Genomic DNA, 18,121 nt, shown 5'->3' with positions numbered 1-18,121 from the left:
AAGAGGCATCTTCCTTGATCCAGGACGTTACAGTTTCGACACTGAGACTACAGTTGTAAGGAGAGAAGAGAGGCTGGGATTTTTTTTTCTCAGTAAAAGCTTTAGCCATTTTTCGGTTTCTGGGGCTGTGATCTGTTTTGAGTATTTCCATGCTGATCTCAAAACCCATCTTACAGTGTGTCGTTATGTTCAAGTACTGTATAATCTATAACTCATTACCTTAAGACAGGAAAAAGAGAATTTCCATTGAGCACTTGAAGCTAATAAAAAAAAAAAAAGCAAGGGTTTTAAGATACCAATTTTAGAAAGGAGTTTATGTTATGTTCAAAATGGAAGAGGTTCAAAATGTTATGGCCTGTGAGTTTGTAGTGGTCAGTTTGTGCTCAACAAGTAGCCCCCACTATTTCTGATAGCTCTCATTTTCACATTGGTCTCAAGCCAATCATCCATGGGTCTAGAAAGACTCATCTGATCTTTTAAAATTTAGTTGTCAAGTGTCCACTGATTAGACAGATTACTGGATCATAGACCATAACCCCAAAGCCTCCATATTTAATTAGCTGACTTAGCACCAATGACTGAAACTTCAGTTCCTGTATATATTACATTTACAAACTAGATGCCATTTGCAGCAAGACCCCTTACCTGAGTCTACATTACTTAGAGACCTCACCGATAAACATAGAAGAAAAAAAAAAAAGTAGACTTAGAGCTGTCACCCTGCTCCTTATACAGAATCTGGGGCTTTGAGTTCAGAGCACGACAAAGACCATGTGTACCATAGTCATGGAAGCATTGAGAGGTCGAGTTGAGGACCCAGAGCACCTTGCAATTTAAATGTAGGTTTTAAAGATAGATTCCTAAGCTTTGTTTTCAAAAGTTGCTTTTTTAAGAGCTATGAATTTTCTTGTTGAATATTAAAATCAAGGTGCCTTAATAAATAGGTGACAGTAAACTCATATTCCAAGTATGTAGATACATTCAGAGGAAAGACATCAGGAAAAGAAATGGTCTGAACTAAAAGTATGCTCATCAGATATCTTGGTTTTGGGATGAGCACGGTCATTTTTACGCCATGATTGTGGTCTCAGAAGTAGACACACCAAGTCTATTGTCTGTTGGATAACATTGTGTGTCCATCATTATATACTTTTTGCTTCTATTTCCCTTTGCATTGTACTTGCTAGAGTAAATTAGATTAGCCTGGTGTGTAAGGCATGACAGTATACAAATTAATACTTTGTAAGCAATATTTAATTTTCTTATAAACCAGTAACTTCTCTGTACTTCATTGTTTTTAAGACACATCTTGTTGTTGTTGTTTTTCCACGTTTTTAACACTTCTGAAATTGACCCTCCTCTTACAAGCAATAGAATTATTCCAAGACCATTTGCATTTGTTCCTTTTAGTATCCTGGGGGTGCTACGCACATTCTTTGCTTTAGGTCTTTGAATACACATTGGAACTGAAGCTCCAACCAAAGAAAGTGCTGTGGGTCAGATTCTTAAGGGAGATTTTTTTTGTCTCCTTCCATCATCCAGTGTTAAGACTGAGACATGCATCTTCCCTGAAAGTCCCTTTCTGGTGGGTGGTTTTGTTCTTCATTTATCGAGTAGCCCTTTGGCATTCCAACTTTATAAGGAGACCATTCTGGGTGTTGGTTTTTGTGTGTATGTTTCATTATATAAAATAATGGTAAACCTTTAGATCGCTGTTGCTGTAGATAAAATTAAAAAATGATAATTCAGATTCTGATTTTGGGGAATTGGAGACAATAGCACAGATTGAGGCTAAAGTTACTTGTCTTCTCTGTTGAGGCAGGTTAAAAAAAATAAATCTATGATGTTCATTATGGAGAAAATATGGGAAAATGGAGATAAAATTCGTTCAGGTGTGATTTATAGCACTCTTGGCTGTGAGTTCAGTGTTAATGAATTAACAATATATATTAAATATGATGTCATTAGACAGAAACACATGGAAAACTAGCTTACGTGTTGATCAGTTGGTGAAAGTGTTGTGACCAGACTCTTTGAGGAACCTAACCCTATATTTCCTCCAGGAGCAATGGAGGAGTTCAGTATTCACTAATTCAGTGTTCATGGTGACTTCATAGAATATAATTACTGCAAATAACAAGAATCAGTTGTATCTTGGTTTATGATTACCGTCATTGAGCGGGATCCAGTGTCTTGGTTAAGTTTATGCCTCTCCCATTGATGTAAAAAACAACGTGCTTGGATATCGGAAGTAACCATACGAACGTATGAACCAATTATTTTTATTTGAAAAGTTGTGTTACAGTCTATTATCAATTGTTATGGACCTAAAGACGATAGTTCTTACTTTACTCAACCAATATGTGTAAAACTTGCTAAGGAATCTTGAAAAAGCTCTGATCCCATTTTCAGTAATTTAACGAGTCTATGAGGGACTGGTAGGCTTGTAATTATTTCATTAAGAGCATTAAACATTTGATCCAATGTAAAAAGTCACATATCTTCCTTAGCAAGGAAAAGTCATTAGCCTAATACATTGGATTATTTCTACTATCATTTGTATCATTCTCATTTAGTTTGCATGTGAAAAGGCTATTTGGGCTTTTTAGGAACCCAGCTGGGTCCCATTAATATGGGAATTATTGATGCTAAATGGCACACAGATGGCTGTGGAATAGCCAACATGCTCCAGAAAATCTAGAAAGAAGACGCTATCCTACAGCCACCATTTGCAGGGAACCCTCTCAACAGACTATTTTGTTGAGTTTCTTGAAGGCATTTGGCTGTCACTGGCTGTTGCCAGTGTTGCTACAAAGCACATGCTTTAAGACATTCTTAGCAGTCAAGAGACAAGTCAACATGTGGCCCCTTGCCTTCAGTTGACTCATCTCGGACTAAAGCATCCAGCTTACGAACTATTTGTTCAGTCAACAGTCCACATCCTTCTGATTAAGTATGGTCTGATCTGAGGCTCACTAGCTCTAACAAAGCCCCTGAAATGATGGGAGCAATGGATAGAATTGTGTCCAATTGTTTGCAAAACTCAGAAAGTATTTCTGAATTGATAATGCCCTAGTGAGTACATTTTAAGCAGTATGTCCATCATTATTCCTTCTTCCTTTAAAGAAATGAATATCAATTATCTAGTTCCCAGGTCAAACTGATGTCTCTCAATGAATCCTCTTTATTTATTGAAAATAATTGTGATGCCCCAATTACTCCAATAAACCATTTTATAAAGTGTCTATTTAGCTCTTACAGTGTAGATTCTGTCTGGAAGGACTGGAAATAACCCTATTATGTCTGAAATATTAAACCAAAACTCAGCTGCTGCTGGAAAATGACAAAAAGGTCCCCTTTTTGTTTTCAATAAATCATAAATGCCTTTACTCCACAATTAATGTGAACTTGAAAATGGAAAATAACTCGTGAATTTAATAAACCCGTTCAAAAGACCGATGGGATTAAGTGTCCCTTTTTTTTACTTAGGCAGTGTGACATTTTCGTTTTGTTCCAAGTTATTTTACTTTTTGTGTGACTCTGAAGTGTGTAAACAAGCCGTAAAATTTAGTAATTACATAATGACAATTTCACGGGTCCCCCTTAGTATAAAGGTGGCTAGACAGAGCAGCAAAATCAATTTTCTTTCTTTACCTTGTGGAAAGGAACAAAAGGAAATTGAATGCAAAATCTGTATTAAGACCATATTAGAATTATAACTCAGGAATCCGTTACACATGAAATGAAAACCAGGTGCAGCCTCGTGTTAGTTCTTATGCTGTGATGTTCAGCCAGGGGGTTGAGTGGAAACAACCCTGTGTTTAACCCATGCCTGGCTTTGTCACCCACGCTGTCCCACACACAAATGGCCTGACACCGTCTCTGCTTGTCTCCTGCAAAGTCGTCAAGCAGATGAAACTTGGATTCATCCTCACGTTGGTTTCTCTCCACCTCCCTGTCCCCAGGCGCCTACCCCAGTCACCCATCACTCTGGATTTACCCTCTGTTTTCCAGAAGGCTCATGCTGTTTCTGGTTGTCCAGCCCCTCCTTGGCTGTATTAAGTTCCTCGCTGGAAAAATGATCAGTGGCTTCTCAGGAGAAGCCAGGCAATCAAGACCCTCCCTCCTGTCCCTCTGAGTCTTATTCCCTCTGCTCTGGCCATTCTTCTACGGCAAGTGGATCGCCCACCTGGCCCTTCTGATGGATGCACCTTTTTCCATACTATTCCTTTTGCCTGAGCTGCCCTCCACCTCTCACCTCCATCTGGGGAAATCTTAATTATCCTCCAGGCTCTGCTCAACTGTATGTCCTCCACGTGCCTTCCTGGATCACCCCCAGCCACTCCCCTCTACACCGCCTCCAGACCCCTCACGTGGCACTCACCATGTTTTCTTTGTGTTACAGTATTTACCTACGTGTCCTGTCTCCAGGCACTGTGCTGGGCACTTCACAAATGCTGTATTGTTTAAATTTCACAACCATCATATGAAGTAGGCATTACTGTACTATGTAATAGTAAGAAAACAGGCTCAAAGAGGTTCAGTAACTTGCCCAAAGTCACGGTGCTACAAAGTAACAGACTTAAGCCTTTGAACCCAGGTCCGAAACATATATTCTTTCCACTACATTATCTTGCCATCTATTTAGTTCTTTTCCATCTTCTGACAGATGGATGGAGGTTTAAGATGGAGGAAGGGGCCAAGGTAGGCTTTCTGATTATTAAATACTGTTCAACAGAGAGAGAGTGTGTTTTGATAATTACTGTATTCCTAGCTAGACCTATAATTCAGGAGGAATTCAAGTTCAAAATGAAAGTGTTAACGAGTCCAAACTCGTTACTCGTTACACATGACAGGCCAGTAAATCAGGAGGCAAGGTGTTGGGGCAAGGAATAATGACTTTATTTGGAAAGCCAGCAGACCGAGAAGATGGGGGACTAATGTCGTCGAGAACCATCTTCCCCAAGTCAGAAGTCAGGCTCCTTTTATACTAAAAAGGGGAGGGAGTGTGGGCAAACTTCTTGGTGTCGGAATCCTTTGTGCTTGCAGCTGTCGACATAGCTCAGGTTATGGCGTCCCTGTTAACCTCCACCAAGACAAATCTTATTTTCTATTCTGCAACTATTTATCTCTATATGAATGCAAATGTGTTACACCCTTCAAGGTCAGAGCCTTGAGAATGGGCTGTCCTGTATATTTCAGGCTCTAGGCGACATTCTTTTGCAAAAACTGCAAACCAGCGTGACTGAGCCCAGGCAACAGAGCACAGGGTTAGAGCCAAAGGGAAAGATCTAACATGGAGTCGGCTTTGTTCTCCCCTACTACAAAAGAAAATAAATCTTTACCTAACGTTGCCAGAACAAATAAAATAGCATAAAAAGAGAATGTTCAAGACAATTTATAATTCAAGAAAGGTCAGCTAGCATTGGTCTCTGAACACTATTGGAAAATATGTTCAAGGGAAAGAAGTAAATGTGGCTTCCTACACGTCCCCTGGGGTTTTAAACAACTGGGGGCGATCAGGAGCCTGAAGACTTGATGATTATCTTAAATCTCTTATTAACCAACAATATCTTTATTGAGTACAAAGCCCATTTTTTTTTTCATTCTGTCTTTGGTCTGACATCTTGGATACATTAGGGGAGAGTAGCTTAGTGTTTCTAAGAGGGAAATCTCATCCCAAATAGACAGCTTTTCCAGCTGCCCTCTCCAGGACACAGAACCGCGAATCTCAGCTGCACCTCAGACAGATCCCTCCAGGGAATCTTCTGCCTCGAGCCAACGTCCCACCTGTCACCTGGCAGAGGCCCCATCCTGGGAAGAATTTAGACTTAGAATCTATGGGCTTTGACATCACTACTTTCGCTTCTCCTAAGGGAACGAAATCTATGTTCATTTCTGCTCTTTTATTCCTCTCTCATTTTCCAGGCTCCCCACTTTCCACATGATCAATTGTGTGTTTCTTTAACATGCGTGGCATGCAGCCATCACGAAGCATGTGTTCTCACTGCATCTCTATCTCAGTTTTGTTTGCAAACTTCGTTTGAATGTATCTGTGCACCCGGGATGCGAGTTCCAGCTATGTATGACTCTACATGTTTGTTCCTCATGCCAATCTTAACTTAAAATGTTGCTTAGGGAAAACAATACATGTAAGCTTGAATGTCACAGGCCATGCCAGACTTTAGGCCCTATCTTAGAAAGCCTGAGAATTTTCAGTCATGTGCTAGATTTGAGAGATTAAATGAGGTCAGCAGGAAAACCACCTTCAACCACACTGGAAAAAACTCTGACACAAAAGCTCCTTATTCTTTTCTTTCAAGCTTTTATATTTTCTCTTATCCTCTACAAAAGTCCTCAAAGCGAATTTTTTTTTCTTACCTATTATTTTGAAATAATTGTGTATTCACAGGAAATTGCAAAAGACATGTAGAGGGAGGTCCTGTTTACCCTACAGCCCGTCTCTCCCAGTGGTTACATCTTACATAATAATAGGGCACACTCAAGCCAGGAAATTGACATGGGACTAATGTACTTTTAAGCTTCAAAAAAGGGGAAAAAAAGACAACCTAGTCAGCTTGAAGTTTCATTCTCTTTCTGGTTCTGCTCACGAGCAATAATCAGGCTGACAGTCCTGGAAAACAAAGGGAGGTACGCCCTCGTGGCCACGAGGAGGTTCTCCACTCGCTGGAGGTAATAAATCCTAGTCAATGTCAGAGCAGGCTGGGGAGGGGCAGCCACATCAGGAGACTTGGGTGACCTTGAGCAAGTCGGGTGACCTCTCCAAGCATCAGGGTCTTAGTCTATAAAAAGGAGGAGAAACTGTTTCTCCTGCCTACTTGCTGGGGTCCTTGGGAGGATCAGCTGTGACGATGTGTATGAAGGATGGAGCTAGACTGCGAACCAGCAGACGTCAAGTCAAGTTCACAGTCTTTTCTGCAACTACTGCCAGCGGTGGTCTTATTCTTAGAAACGGAGCGAAACCACAAGGTGTGGAATTTCCATCACGTGTAAATGACCTTCCCTTTCTGCACCCTTAGTGGGAGGGGTACTAGCGATATATTGGACAAGCACTCTGTGGCTCATTACCGACGCGCCCCCGAGACACACGATCTATTTTAAAATAAATATTTCTGGACAGTTTCTTCTAAAAGGTCGAATGCATTTTAAGTAGCTTTTATTTTCATTCTGACCACAGGGTTGATTTCTTCCCTTTTCTTTTTCATGTCGAACATACAGTTGATGCTCCTGACAATACTGAGAAATTGTAAGGATCTCAGATTAGACACTGGGTGGTTTATGAAGTAGAAATGGGAATCGTCCAAGCCACGTTGTTCTTTGCTTTGTCCAGACATACGATACAAACTCCCTAACTCACTGGTGGGTTCTGGTGTGGGGGTACTAAAATTGCTAGTCTTGGCAGTCAGGGAGGAGAAACATGTAGGAAAAAGTAAACTGGAAATGTAGAAAGTAGAGATAAAAGTCTGTGTGTACTGAATGTTTTGGGCACTGCAATAAAAATGTTAAGATCCACTTTCTCCCCTCTGCCCCCCATATACAGGCTGGCATGGCTCTGACCTATGATCCCACAGCTGCCATACAGAATGGGTAAGTAGACAACAGTTTCTCTATTTTAATTGCTAAGGTAGCTTTAAAGTCTGAAATCAGTCCTAAAGAAAAATGTTCAAATCTGCCTTTCTCATCACTGTATATTTTTCTTCCCACAAGTGACTCTGATTTTATAGCATCCCCCATGTCACCTGTTCTCACAAGGCTTCTGCCTGCGTTAAGTCTCTTTCTCTCTCATTGGAGAAACAGCAAGGAGTAGGATTGTCACCAAGTCCAAACTCACTCTGCTCGCCGCTAGACAGGCCAATAAATCGGGAGACGAGGTGTTGGGGCAAGGAATGATGACTTTATTCAGACCAAGAAGATGGGGAACTAATGTCCTAGAGAACCATCTTCCCCAAGTCAGAATTCAGCCTCTTATACCAAGAAGGGGAAGAGCTGTGGTTGGGTGTTGCAAACGTCTTGGTGTCGGAACCCTTTGTTCTTGCAGCCGTCCACGTAGGGAAGGTCATGGCATCCCTGTAAACCTCCAACAAGACAAGTCTTATTTTCTGTTCTGCAACTTTTTATCTCTATATGAATGCAAATGTGTTACACCCTTAAAGGTCAGAGCCTTGAGAATGGGCTGTCCTGCATATTTCAGGCTCTAGACGACATTCTTTTGCAAAAGGTGCAGAACCAGCGTGACTGAGCCCAGGCAACAGAGCACAGGGTTAGAGCTAAAGGAACAGATCCAATATGGAGTCAGCTTTGTTCTGCCTCTTACAGGATGTGAAGGGGGATACAGACAGACTAGGCTGGGAGGAGCGTCTGCATGTCCCTAGGATGCTAATACGTCTAGACTTCAGCTTTCAGTCCTTTTAGCGTGTGCGCAGTTTCATTCCAACATTAATGATGCGTCCGCTCTTGCTCTCTGGCTGTCAGGGAAGGTAACAGACAGACTCAGGTTAGTAGTACTTGGTGATTATATTTTCATTCTTCGTTTTAATAAGCATCTGGAAATGTGCAGCCTCTTACTTAGCACAAGTCACAAAAGCCTAAAATTCCCTCTCTGAAGAATAAGACTTAAACGACATCACCTAGGCTTTCTAAAAGTTTGTAATCTGAATATCTTTGGTTCAAACTTTCTTCTTACTTCCCAATTTCTTTGCTTTGCTTCAGCTGTCCTGCGATTGGTCAGTCAACCAAAGAAGAAGGGTGATTTTTATTTTCACAGTCTTTTCTCTTGGACTTCCCCCTGGCTTTCAGTTTTCTGACTCTTAGACTCATTAAAAGAATCAGTCAGAATGAAGTCCTCATTTAAAATCAACGTCCAGGATGGAAGGATTTAAACTCCATTTTCTCTTTGGTCAGCCGCATCTAATGAAAGTCTGTGGGATGTTGAAAGTGTTTAAATCCCTCTTCTTCTTATAGTTATTCATGCAGAGGGTCATTTATTCAGTCATTCAGTGAACATCGAGTCAGTCTGCCAAGCTCGGTAATAAGCTCTATAGGTTTAAAAAAAACCAAGCTATGTGACGAGGGCTTTGCCCTCAAGAAACTCATGGTCTGCCCTTCCATGAAAGAGTAAACAGGGGTGGTCATCTAGGGTAAGAGTCTAGTCCGTTGTCCCTTGTTGATTAAAACTTCTCTAGGAGTGAGATGTAAGGATATCCTTTCATTTATCCAATAAGGACACTTTTATTTCCAGCAAAGCACCTTGAACTTGGGGGAGGGCAGAGGAAGTTAAGGCATGAAGAATTAAGTCGTCTAGAATTGTGCTGTGTCGTTGGAAACATAAAATAGTCAACTCAAAAGGCACAAAATAAGGCATTATAGGCTGAGTGACAGTGACAGAAAATAGGTGTTACAGTGGAAAGGAGTTACATTCATTGAACACGTACTCGGCACCAAACATTTTATATTTGTAATTTAATGGTCCATGGGTTCAGAGTCTGATACATGTAAAATACACGTAATTGCAAGGAGAAATTGATATTCATACTAGAAATAGAAATAACAGTTGAATAGATACCTATGTGTCCCTAACTAGTTTCAACAAATGTTAGTATTTGCTTACATATATATGAATGGATGTATATATGAATGTATCTACCTGTCTGTACTATATATTTATATGTCTATTCATTATAAAGATCTTCAAGTCCAAGACTGTCTGTCAAAGACTGGGGATGCCGCAGTGACCTAGGCCTGGACGAGACTGAGGGATGGTTTGCTTTTGTTTGTCATCTTTCCGATGCACAACTTAAAATCTGAATTTTTCCAAAAGACGTAATTTTCCAGATTTTCATCCTGATTCGTTAACAGACCCAAAGAGAAAACAGTTGGGTTTCAGCTTCTAATCTGAGCAGCCAAAAGTGAACTTTGGGTGATGTCATGTTAGAGGCAGTGAGGACTGCCTGGTACACAGTGACCACTTCCCCCCTCACTGCCTCCGTAGCATGTAGCAGTTGACTGTGAGTATATCCATCCACCTTCAACCACTGTCTCTGTGATACGTCTTTATCTGGACCTTATATTAACAGGTGGACGATATCCTTGGAAGTATTTGAGCAGTTGCAAAAGTGGTTCAGCCTCTTCCGTGATCCCACTTAGATATTTACAACAATGACTGTTTCCCTCGGGAAACAGATTGTAGTGAAGATGCTAAGGATAACCGTCTTCTTGATTCTGTCTACTCTCATCTGATAAAGAACTTCATGCTATCCATCAGTCCCTGTCTTCAGTACTTTGTCCACTGAATAGTCTTTCCACCTTGTAGAAATACTCATTTCTTCCACCTATCAAGAGGGTAGAAGAGAAACAGTCCTTTCTGCCATCCAGGTCACTTCTGGTGACCACACGATTTTAGCTTTCTCTTCCCTGGTAAATAACTTCCGTTTTCTAAACACCCTGTCTTCCCATATTGTCGCGAATGAAGCCTACCGAAGTATGAATTCCGGTCTCAGATTTACTGGAATTGCCTTTGCCGGTGTCCCCAGTGATCTCCGTATTTGTCAGTTGTAACTGATACATTCTTAGTCCTTATTTGAAATCTTGTCTCCCGTATCTTGTTGTTGGTCCCACGTACACCTTTTTGAAAAGTTCTTATCTCGTAGATTTCACAGCTCCATCCCTGGCTGGTCCTCCTCGCTCTCAAAGCACACTGCACACTTGGTCTCTGCGGATTCATCCTCTTCTGTTCACGCTTACTGATCTTTCTCAGAGTTTAGTCTTTCCTCACTGTGTCTTCTCTCTGGTTGATCTCATCCGCTCCTCTTGCTTTTAGGAACTGAAGACTCCCAAGTCGGTATGTCAAGTTCATAACTAGATGCAGGGAATCCCTCTGTGTCTAACTGCTGGTCAGGTGTCACTCCTGGATATCTTTGTCCCAAACTGAGGTCGTTATCTTCATCAATTCTTCATCATACAAGCCAAATTAAGTGGAAAACAATACTAAATTACTTTTTTCTTTTTTAAAAATTCATTCTCAAGCCATTTAGGCCATGAGCTCGAGTTCTCTGGGCTGTCTGTCCTACAGCATTCTTAATGATAAAATCGGTCATTAAGACTTACTCCATTTAGCTTTTTTATGTCTTTTAAAAATTTTTACATATACATACATATATTTTTTTCAGATTCTTTTCCATTCGATGTTATTACAAGAAATTGCTGTCCTCAGTGTCAATTTGACACTGTTGTTGCAAGATACTTCACCGGGCCATGATGCATTTGACAGTCTTTTTTTCACATAACTATTAACACATTCATTTCCCTGATGGAATGTTAACTCTGAAGGCAGCTTCCCTGACTTACCCATCTTTACAGATTGTTTAACCTGGTACTGTGAAGACCAAACCAGAAATAGAAAATGTGGGGAATTCAGCCCCCTTCCTGGCATCAGTGTTCTCTGTGCCCGTGTAATTCCTTAATCCGATTCTCCTTCAGTACAGCCTCCAGTTTCACCCAAAGCAGCCAAACTGAAACGTGAGTTTAAGTCTTGTGTTAAGAATAGAATTTTGGAAGCCTTAGGCTACCCATGGTGTGTTTGGTGCCAAGAAGATAGAAATTTCTATGCATGTTAAAACGTCAAAATAACCACAAATGTTTTCTCAACGGACTGTTCTTTGAGTTAACGTCAACATGTGTCTCTCAGCGGTGTGGAAACTGATTTAGAAAATTTACTCAGCATATTAAGAAATCTAACATGAAGGTCCAGAGTAAAGTACAGTACTCCCTAATCACATTGCTGCAGTCCATCCAGTAGGCAGCCCTAAGGCAGAGAGCAGTCATCTCTCAGAGAGACAAGTACTCATCGCTGTGGGGAAGAAACTGGTCCCATTTGACATGAAACAAACACATCCGGAGACAGAGTTCCAACTCCCTCCAGGCCAGTTAATATTGTTAAACGTTGCTTAATGCTGGCTCCGTTTAATAAGCTTTTTTTTTTTTTTTACTTTTGAATATTTATCTACCGTATCTTTAAAATCATTTTGGTGACACAAATTTGAAAAAAACAAAACAAACAAAACAAAACCTTTCTATCCTATAGGGAACAATGTGTTACCCAAAAAAAGTTCCCATGCCTGACGCCCCGTGAGGCCAAGCAAAGCAAAACATCAGAGTCTGGTACAGAGAAAGGTTTACTGCAGGGCCAAGCACGGAGGACAGGCTGCTTGCACTTGAAAAACCTGAATTCTAGATTATTCCTCCGTCATTCCTTCTTTCTCTCCGTCCCCTGATTAGCAACTCTTTGAATTGTCCTTTGGGACTCAGGGAAGGTCAAAGAGGCTGAATGAAGCCTCATTCTTACAAATGAGAACTGGGGGACATGGAAAGGATTCGTAGACCCCAAAGGGTCCTGCTCAGTTTCAAATGGTCATGCAGGCAAATTCAGTATGAGACATGGTGCAAATAATGTCGTCCCTAGAAGCACGCAGTGCTGGGAGATTTACGTAGGTATTAATTTTTGTATGTATGAAATATACAAATATAAATATAAAGTATTTCTGAAAGAATATGTAAGAAACGGTGAGAGTCTTCCTCTGGAGAGAGCCAACAGAGTCCGGAGAAGTAGGGGTGAGAGAAACTCATTTTTCCCTGTTCACATGTTACTATTCTTTGCAAAAAGGAAAAGCAAGAAAATTGATGCCACAGGACCACAGAGGAGAGGCAGGTACTTTCTAATGAGGGTTTTGAAGGCTTCTTGATGGGTTTAGAGATGTGCAAAGCTAAGATGCGCGTAGTTAAGAACACGCGTTAGGATCCTGTAGCATCCTGAGACTGCACTCGGCCATCGGGCTTTCTGAGAATCAAACGCAGATTCGTGGCTCGGGGAGCTGGTAGCGCCATTGTGTCGACACTTATCTGTTCTGAATTCCCTCACCTCAACGGTAATACAGCAACGGAACTAAGCACTCCCAAATTTAACTTGACCTTTAGTAAACGAAGAACGAACATTTGTCAACGGGGCACCGTGGTGTCTCTGTGCCATTTGGCATCTGGGCGGTGGAAACTGTCAGTTCTGTCATCTGCTCAAATCTACCCAAATTGTCAATTAAAAAAAAAAAAAATTAGTTCAGTGTCACTTTGATGTAAGGCTTTGAGGGTTACAGTGAAGAAGGTCCTGGGTCGCAATGGACAAGTAAGACTCTTGGCATTTTTTCCTGTTGGCTAACTTAGGAGAATAAAAGTGTCCATTTTTCCTTCAGAGCGATCTGGCATAACTCTATAATTTGTTATTACAATTGCCCTATTGCTTTTGTCACAGTCCCATATGAAATTCCATCACTTTCAAATATGAGGCTGGGAGGGTAGAAAGAATTCCGCCCCATATTCAAAATGTCATCTTTCCTGTGCCCTTTTCACTAAGGGCTGCAGGGTAAAAAGCCTTTTGGATTGGTTTATTTGAATAAAATGCATTCTTGGGAGAGATGTGAAAAAAAGAATTTGCTCTAGCGTTGGCTTGCCAGCTGTTTTATATGGGCATTTGATATTAAGCGATACAGAAACCTTATCTTATTACACTGGGAAAGGAATCCAGTGTGAAGGAGATGTTGGTATTACTATAAAAATGACCAGTAACTTATTAATCTTGTGCTATGATGTTGCCCTGAGGATAGTATTCCTCGTTCTGACGCTAACAGAGTTGCCTGTGGACATAAAAGACAAGCCAGTGCTGTTTATTTCCGGGTGCAAATAGGATTGTGTATAGTTTCCTACAGTTAAAAAAAGAAAAAAATCTACCCTGGGGTTATTGACGTATTCATGTAATTCTTAATGTCAGTGAAACAAGATTTCACCATATTAGTATTGACTGCTAAATTCCCTGAAGATGACTTTTCTGCAGGCAAAATAATGTCCTATTAGTGAGCTAGACTTCTATTTTTTTTTTTTTTTTTTTTTTTGGATTTCTGGAGCCCACTTGCCTTTAATGCCAGAAAACCAAATAACCCTCTGCATTCCTGAAAGACAGTACTTTTTTCAGAGGCCAGCTTAGAGTTCTACAGATAATCCAGCTTAGCTAGGCCTCGTAGCTCCTTTGGCACTGGGAGTTTTGTTCACATGAAGCCTCTCCGGGGATGGCCAGTTCCCGTCCCCAAGCAAGAACGCTCACCCTTGACACTGCACTAGCGACTTCTGGGACCAGACAAGTTTTAGGCCGGGAGCTGTCCCGAACTTAACAGCATCCCAGACTTCTGCCAACTAGATACCAGGAGCGGCCCCCTGACCCAGTTGAGACAACCAAAAATATCTCCAGATCCTGCCAAAGGTCCCTTTTTGTTTAGAACGAAGGATAAACGGAACATTTGTCATACACGTGTGAATTCGCTATGTGAATTTTACCAAAGAAATCTCTCTTAGGGGAGTAAACTCTTCCCAGAAAAATGGTCTGTTAAAGAAATTCATTTCTGGTGGGAGGGAGTAGCTCAGTGGTAGAGCGCATGCTTAGCATGCATGAGGTCCTGGGTTCAATCCCCGGTCTCTCCTCCAAATAGAAATTAATAAATAAACCTAATTAATTCCCCCTCAAAAAAAAAAAAAAAAAGAAAAGAAAAGAAAAAGAAAAGGGCAAAACAAAACAAAAACAGAATTCATTTCCAGTTTCCGTAATAGCATTTGCAAGGCGTAATGCATGTATTTCCAGTATAGAAAACATACAGTCACGCGTCTAGAAATACCTGAGCTTTGTTATTACGGCCAGAAAGTGCTGTCAGTTTTCCCCTTCCGGGTCCCCAGGAACACGGCATCTATGCTTAAAGTATTTATTCGGATGTTTTCTTTCTTTCTCTCTTCCTTTCTTTGAATGTCATGGCCATCTGAAAGTGGTTTTAAACCGTAAGGGGTGCACGACAGGGACTGAGAAGAAAAAGGGAAAAGACTGGTAGATTCACTGTGCACCTCCTTTGGAGTCCAGCTCTGTGCGTTTTCTTTAGATATGGTGTCGCTAAGCCTCAAAGGCAGTGACAGCTTCCCTTGTCCTGTGATTTAAGCAAAGGTTTCCTGTAAATGCATCCGAGTTCCATCTGGACTTGGGGAGAGCTTCTTTCAAGAATTCCAGAATGAGGGGATCCAGTCCGTGTGCTGGGTCGGATCCTTCTGGTGCATTTTCTGTTCAGAATGACTCTCTGACTTGAGTGGCAGTATTGGGACTGGCTGGGAACTATGAAATACCATTCTTGTTTGATGGATAGGATTAGAGCAGACAGAACAAAAACGCATGAAATTTTCCCCCAAGGGCTCCGTTTGTTAGTATCAGTTTACTTGGCTGGTTTCTTAATGTTTCTGCTCTGTTTTTCCCATAAAATTTCCTGTAAACTCTGCCTGTCAAGCCAGCCCTCACTGCTTTCATTTTTAATATGCCAGTTGGTGCATTCTGCAAAATAAACCAGCCACTCTAAAATCTGATGCATGATTCGCGCTGTTGGCACAAGAGGCTGGAACTGGGTTTTTAAGAGCAGTCAATCCGCTGCATGGGGAACGCACAGAGCTGGCTGTTGGTGGAGTGGTCACGAGTGCCCGGTGTGTCGTTATGAACCTCCAATAAATCTCTCTGATCACTGTCTCAGATCTGTCAAAGATAAGACCTCAAGGGTTTGTTTGTTTGTTGATGCAAAGGATAGTTTTTGCAGAAAAGTCTGCTACCAATATCTTTGCGTGCTGCAAACACAGGCATTAGTGATGCTTTTGCCTTTGCAGATGTGTGATGTCAGCCTATTTCCTCTGGGTTCTCCGCCATCAGCTTCCTACCTGAACAGAAGGCATTGTCCGTGCCCCCACGAGTTAGACACGGGCACTGTTTTTATTTCCATAAGTTGCTGTATTTACTCATTCATTCATTCATTCAACCTCCAGGGATTAAGCGCAGGCGAACCTCAGAGAGCATGGCTTCAGTTCCAGCCCGCTGCAACAAAGTGACTCTCTCAGTGAGTCGCACGGTTTTTTAAATTTCCCAGTGCATATAAAAGTTATCTTTACACTAGGCTGCCATCTATTAAGCATGCACAGCCTTCTGTCTAAAAACAAAACAAAACAAAACAAAACAAAACAAAAAAAAAACCAATGTACATACCTCAATTAAAAATATTTTATTGCTCAAAAATGCTAACCATCAGTGGACCACACAGGATTGCCAGGAAGCTTCAATTTGTAAAAAGCGTAGTATCTGTGAAGTGCAGTAAAGCAAAGCACTGTACTTACTACGTCCCAGGCTCTGTTCTGGGCAGCAAAGTCAAGGTGTCCTCAACTCTCTTGAAGCTGACATTCGAGAGGGGGAAGTAATCAATACAGTAGTCAGTGTGACTGCTGTAACAAAAAAACCACTGATTGGGTGGCTTTAAATATATCACGGTTCTAGAGGCTAGAAGTTCAAGATCAAAGTCTGGCTGATTTGGTTTTGGGTGAGGACTGTCTTCCTGGCTTTTAGATGGCTGATTGCTGACTGTGTCCTCACATGGCCTTTCCTCCGTGTGAGCAGGTGGCCAGAGAGAGAGAGAGAATAGGTCCTCTGGTGTCTCTTCTTATAAGGATACTAATCCTATGAGAGCAGGGCCCCACCCTGATGAGCTCATTCAACCTCACCTTCTTCCTTAGAACCTCCATCTCCAAAAACAGCCACCCTGGGAGTTAGGGCTTCCATATATGAATTTCAGAAGGACACAGACATTCAGTCCATAACATATGTAAAGACATTTTAAAGAAATGACTGCTTCAGATCGGGATAAGAGGAATGAAATTAATAAATCAGAGGAAAGAAGCAGAGAACAGTTGGGGGTAGAGGAGGTGGTTGCTACTTGAGCTGCAGATCTCTCAAAAGAAGGGGAAATTTCAGTGAGACTAATTTTGAGAGAGAGGTCATGTTGGGGAGATTTGGAGACATAAGCATTTCTAGGTAGAAAGGATTGTATGTTTAGTGGCCTGAGAAGAGAGTGAGAAAGGCAGGCTCATTTGACAGAAGAAGGTCAGTGTGGTTGGATCCCAGTTGGCTTGGGCAAGAGGTCAGGCGTAGCCTGACTGAGCTAGCCGATCCTGGGAATTCAGAATTTGTTCTCATTACAGTGGAAAGCCATCAGTGGGCTTTAGGCTGGTGAATGTACGGATGAGATGCAATTTAAGTGGCTGAATAGAGAAACTCAAAGGAATGTTTTAGTCATACCCATCTTTGGTACACAGAGTAAATATTCAGTACATTAAATTTTTTTTCCTTTTCCAGTTTTATTATGTAGAATTATTACAGTCCGATTGCACATACACATTATATTGCATGTAAATACATATCTACAGTACACTGCACATTTTTTTAGTTTACACATAAGTACTAATTATTGTTTCTAAGAACAGATTAGATCTTTAGCTTTTTAAACTTACATAGTTATCAGAGGAATAAAGCCAACTACAAGATAAGAATCAACAGTACACTTTTTAAAAAAGTAATTGTTTTTTGGCAAGGGGAGGTAATTAGGTTTATTTATTTTTAGAGGAGGTACGGGGGATTGAACCCACAACCTTGTGCATATTAAGCATGCGCTCTACCACTGAGCTATACCCTCCTGACTCAGTACATTTTTTAAAGTGGAAAGATGATGTTTTCTTGCATAGTAACTGACTTTTTGTTAAAAGCCAGATTTATTAAGCATGATTTACACAGAGTACTACTCATTCTTAAGCAGGTACAATTCTGTGAGGGCTGACAAATACACAGTTGCAGAATCACCCAGCAGTCAAGGTGCAGAACAGTTAACATCACTGCCCAGAATCCCTCATATGACTTTGTAGCCACCCCCTTACCCCGACCTCAGCCTTTGGCATCCACTGATTTATTTTCTGCCTTTATAGATTTACGTTTGCCAAAGTGTCGTAGAAAATGGAATTCTGCAATGTGGAGTCTCCGGAGTCTGATTTCTGTCATGTAGCATCATTCACTTCACAGTCATCATGTTACATGTATCAGCAGTTCCTCCCTTTTTAATGGTTGAGTAGTGTCTGGATGAACCAGAGTTCACCAGTCTAGTTGAAGGATACTTGGCTTGCTTCCGGTTTGGGGTGGGTATCAAAAAGTTGCCATAAATATTTG

The 18,121-nt window shown here is 41.2% G+C and overlaps 1 protein-coding gene across 4 annotated transcripts in view; it reads left to right on the top strand.

The window, feature by feature from the left end:
* RBMS3 (RNA binding motif single stranded interacting protein 3) overlaps positions 1-18,121 on the top strand; it is a 919,284-nt gene that overhangs the window by 794,531 nt on the left and 106,632 nt on the right. For all 4 annotated transcript variants that reach the window (XM_031469805.2, XM_031469816.2, XM_064496809.1 and 1 more), the window contains one exon: positions 7,562-7,608. In XM_031469805.2, coding sequence (XP_031325665.2) covers positions 7,562-7,608 — 47 coding nt within the window. The remainder of the gene's footprint in view (positions 1-7,561; positions 7,609-18,121) is intronic.

This window comes from Camelus dromedarius, chromosome 17 (assembly GCF_036321535.1).
Source record: "Camelus dromedarius isolate mCamDro1 chromosome 17, mCamDro1.pat, whole genome shotgun sequence".
NCBI lineage: Eukaryota > Metazoa > Chordata > Mammalia > Artiodactyla > Camelidae > Camelus > Camelus dromedarius.
Note: the sequence above shows the minus strand (reverse complement) of the source record. Positions and strands in the feature narration are given on the sequence as shown.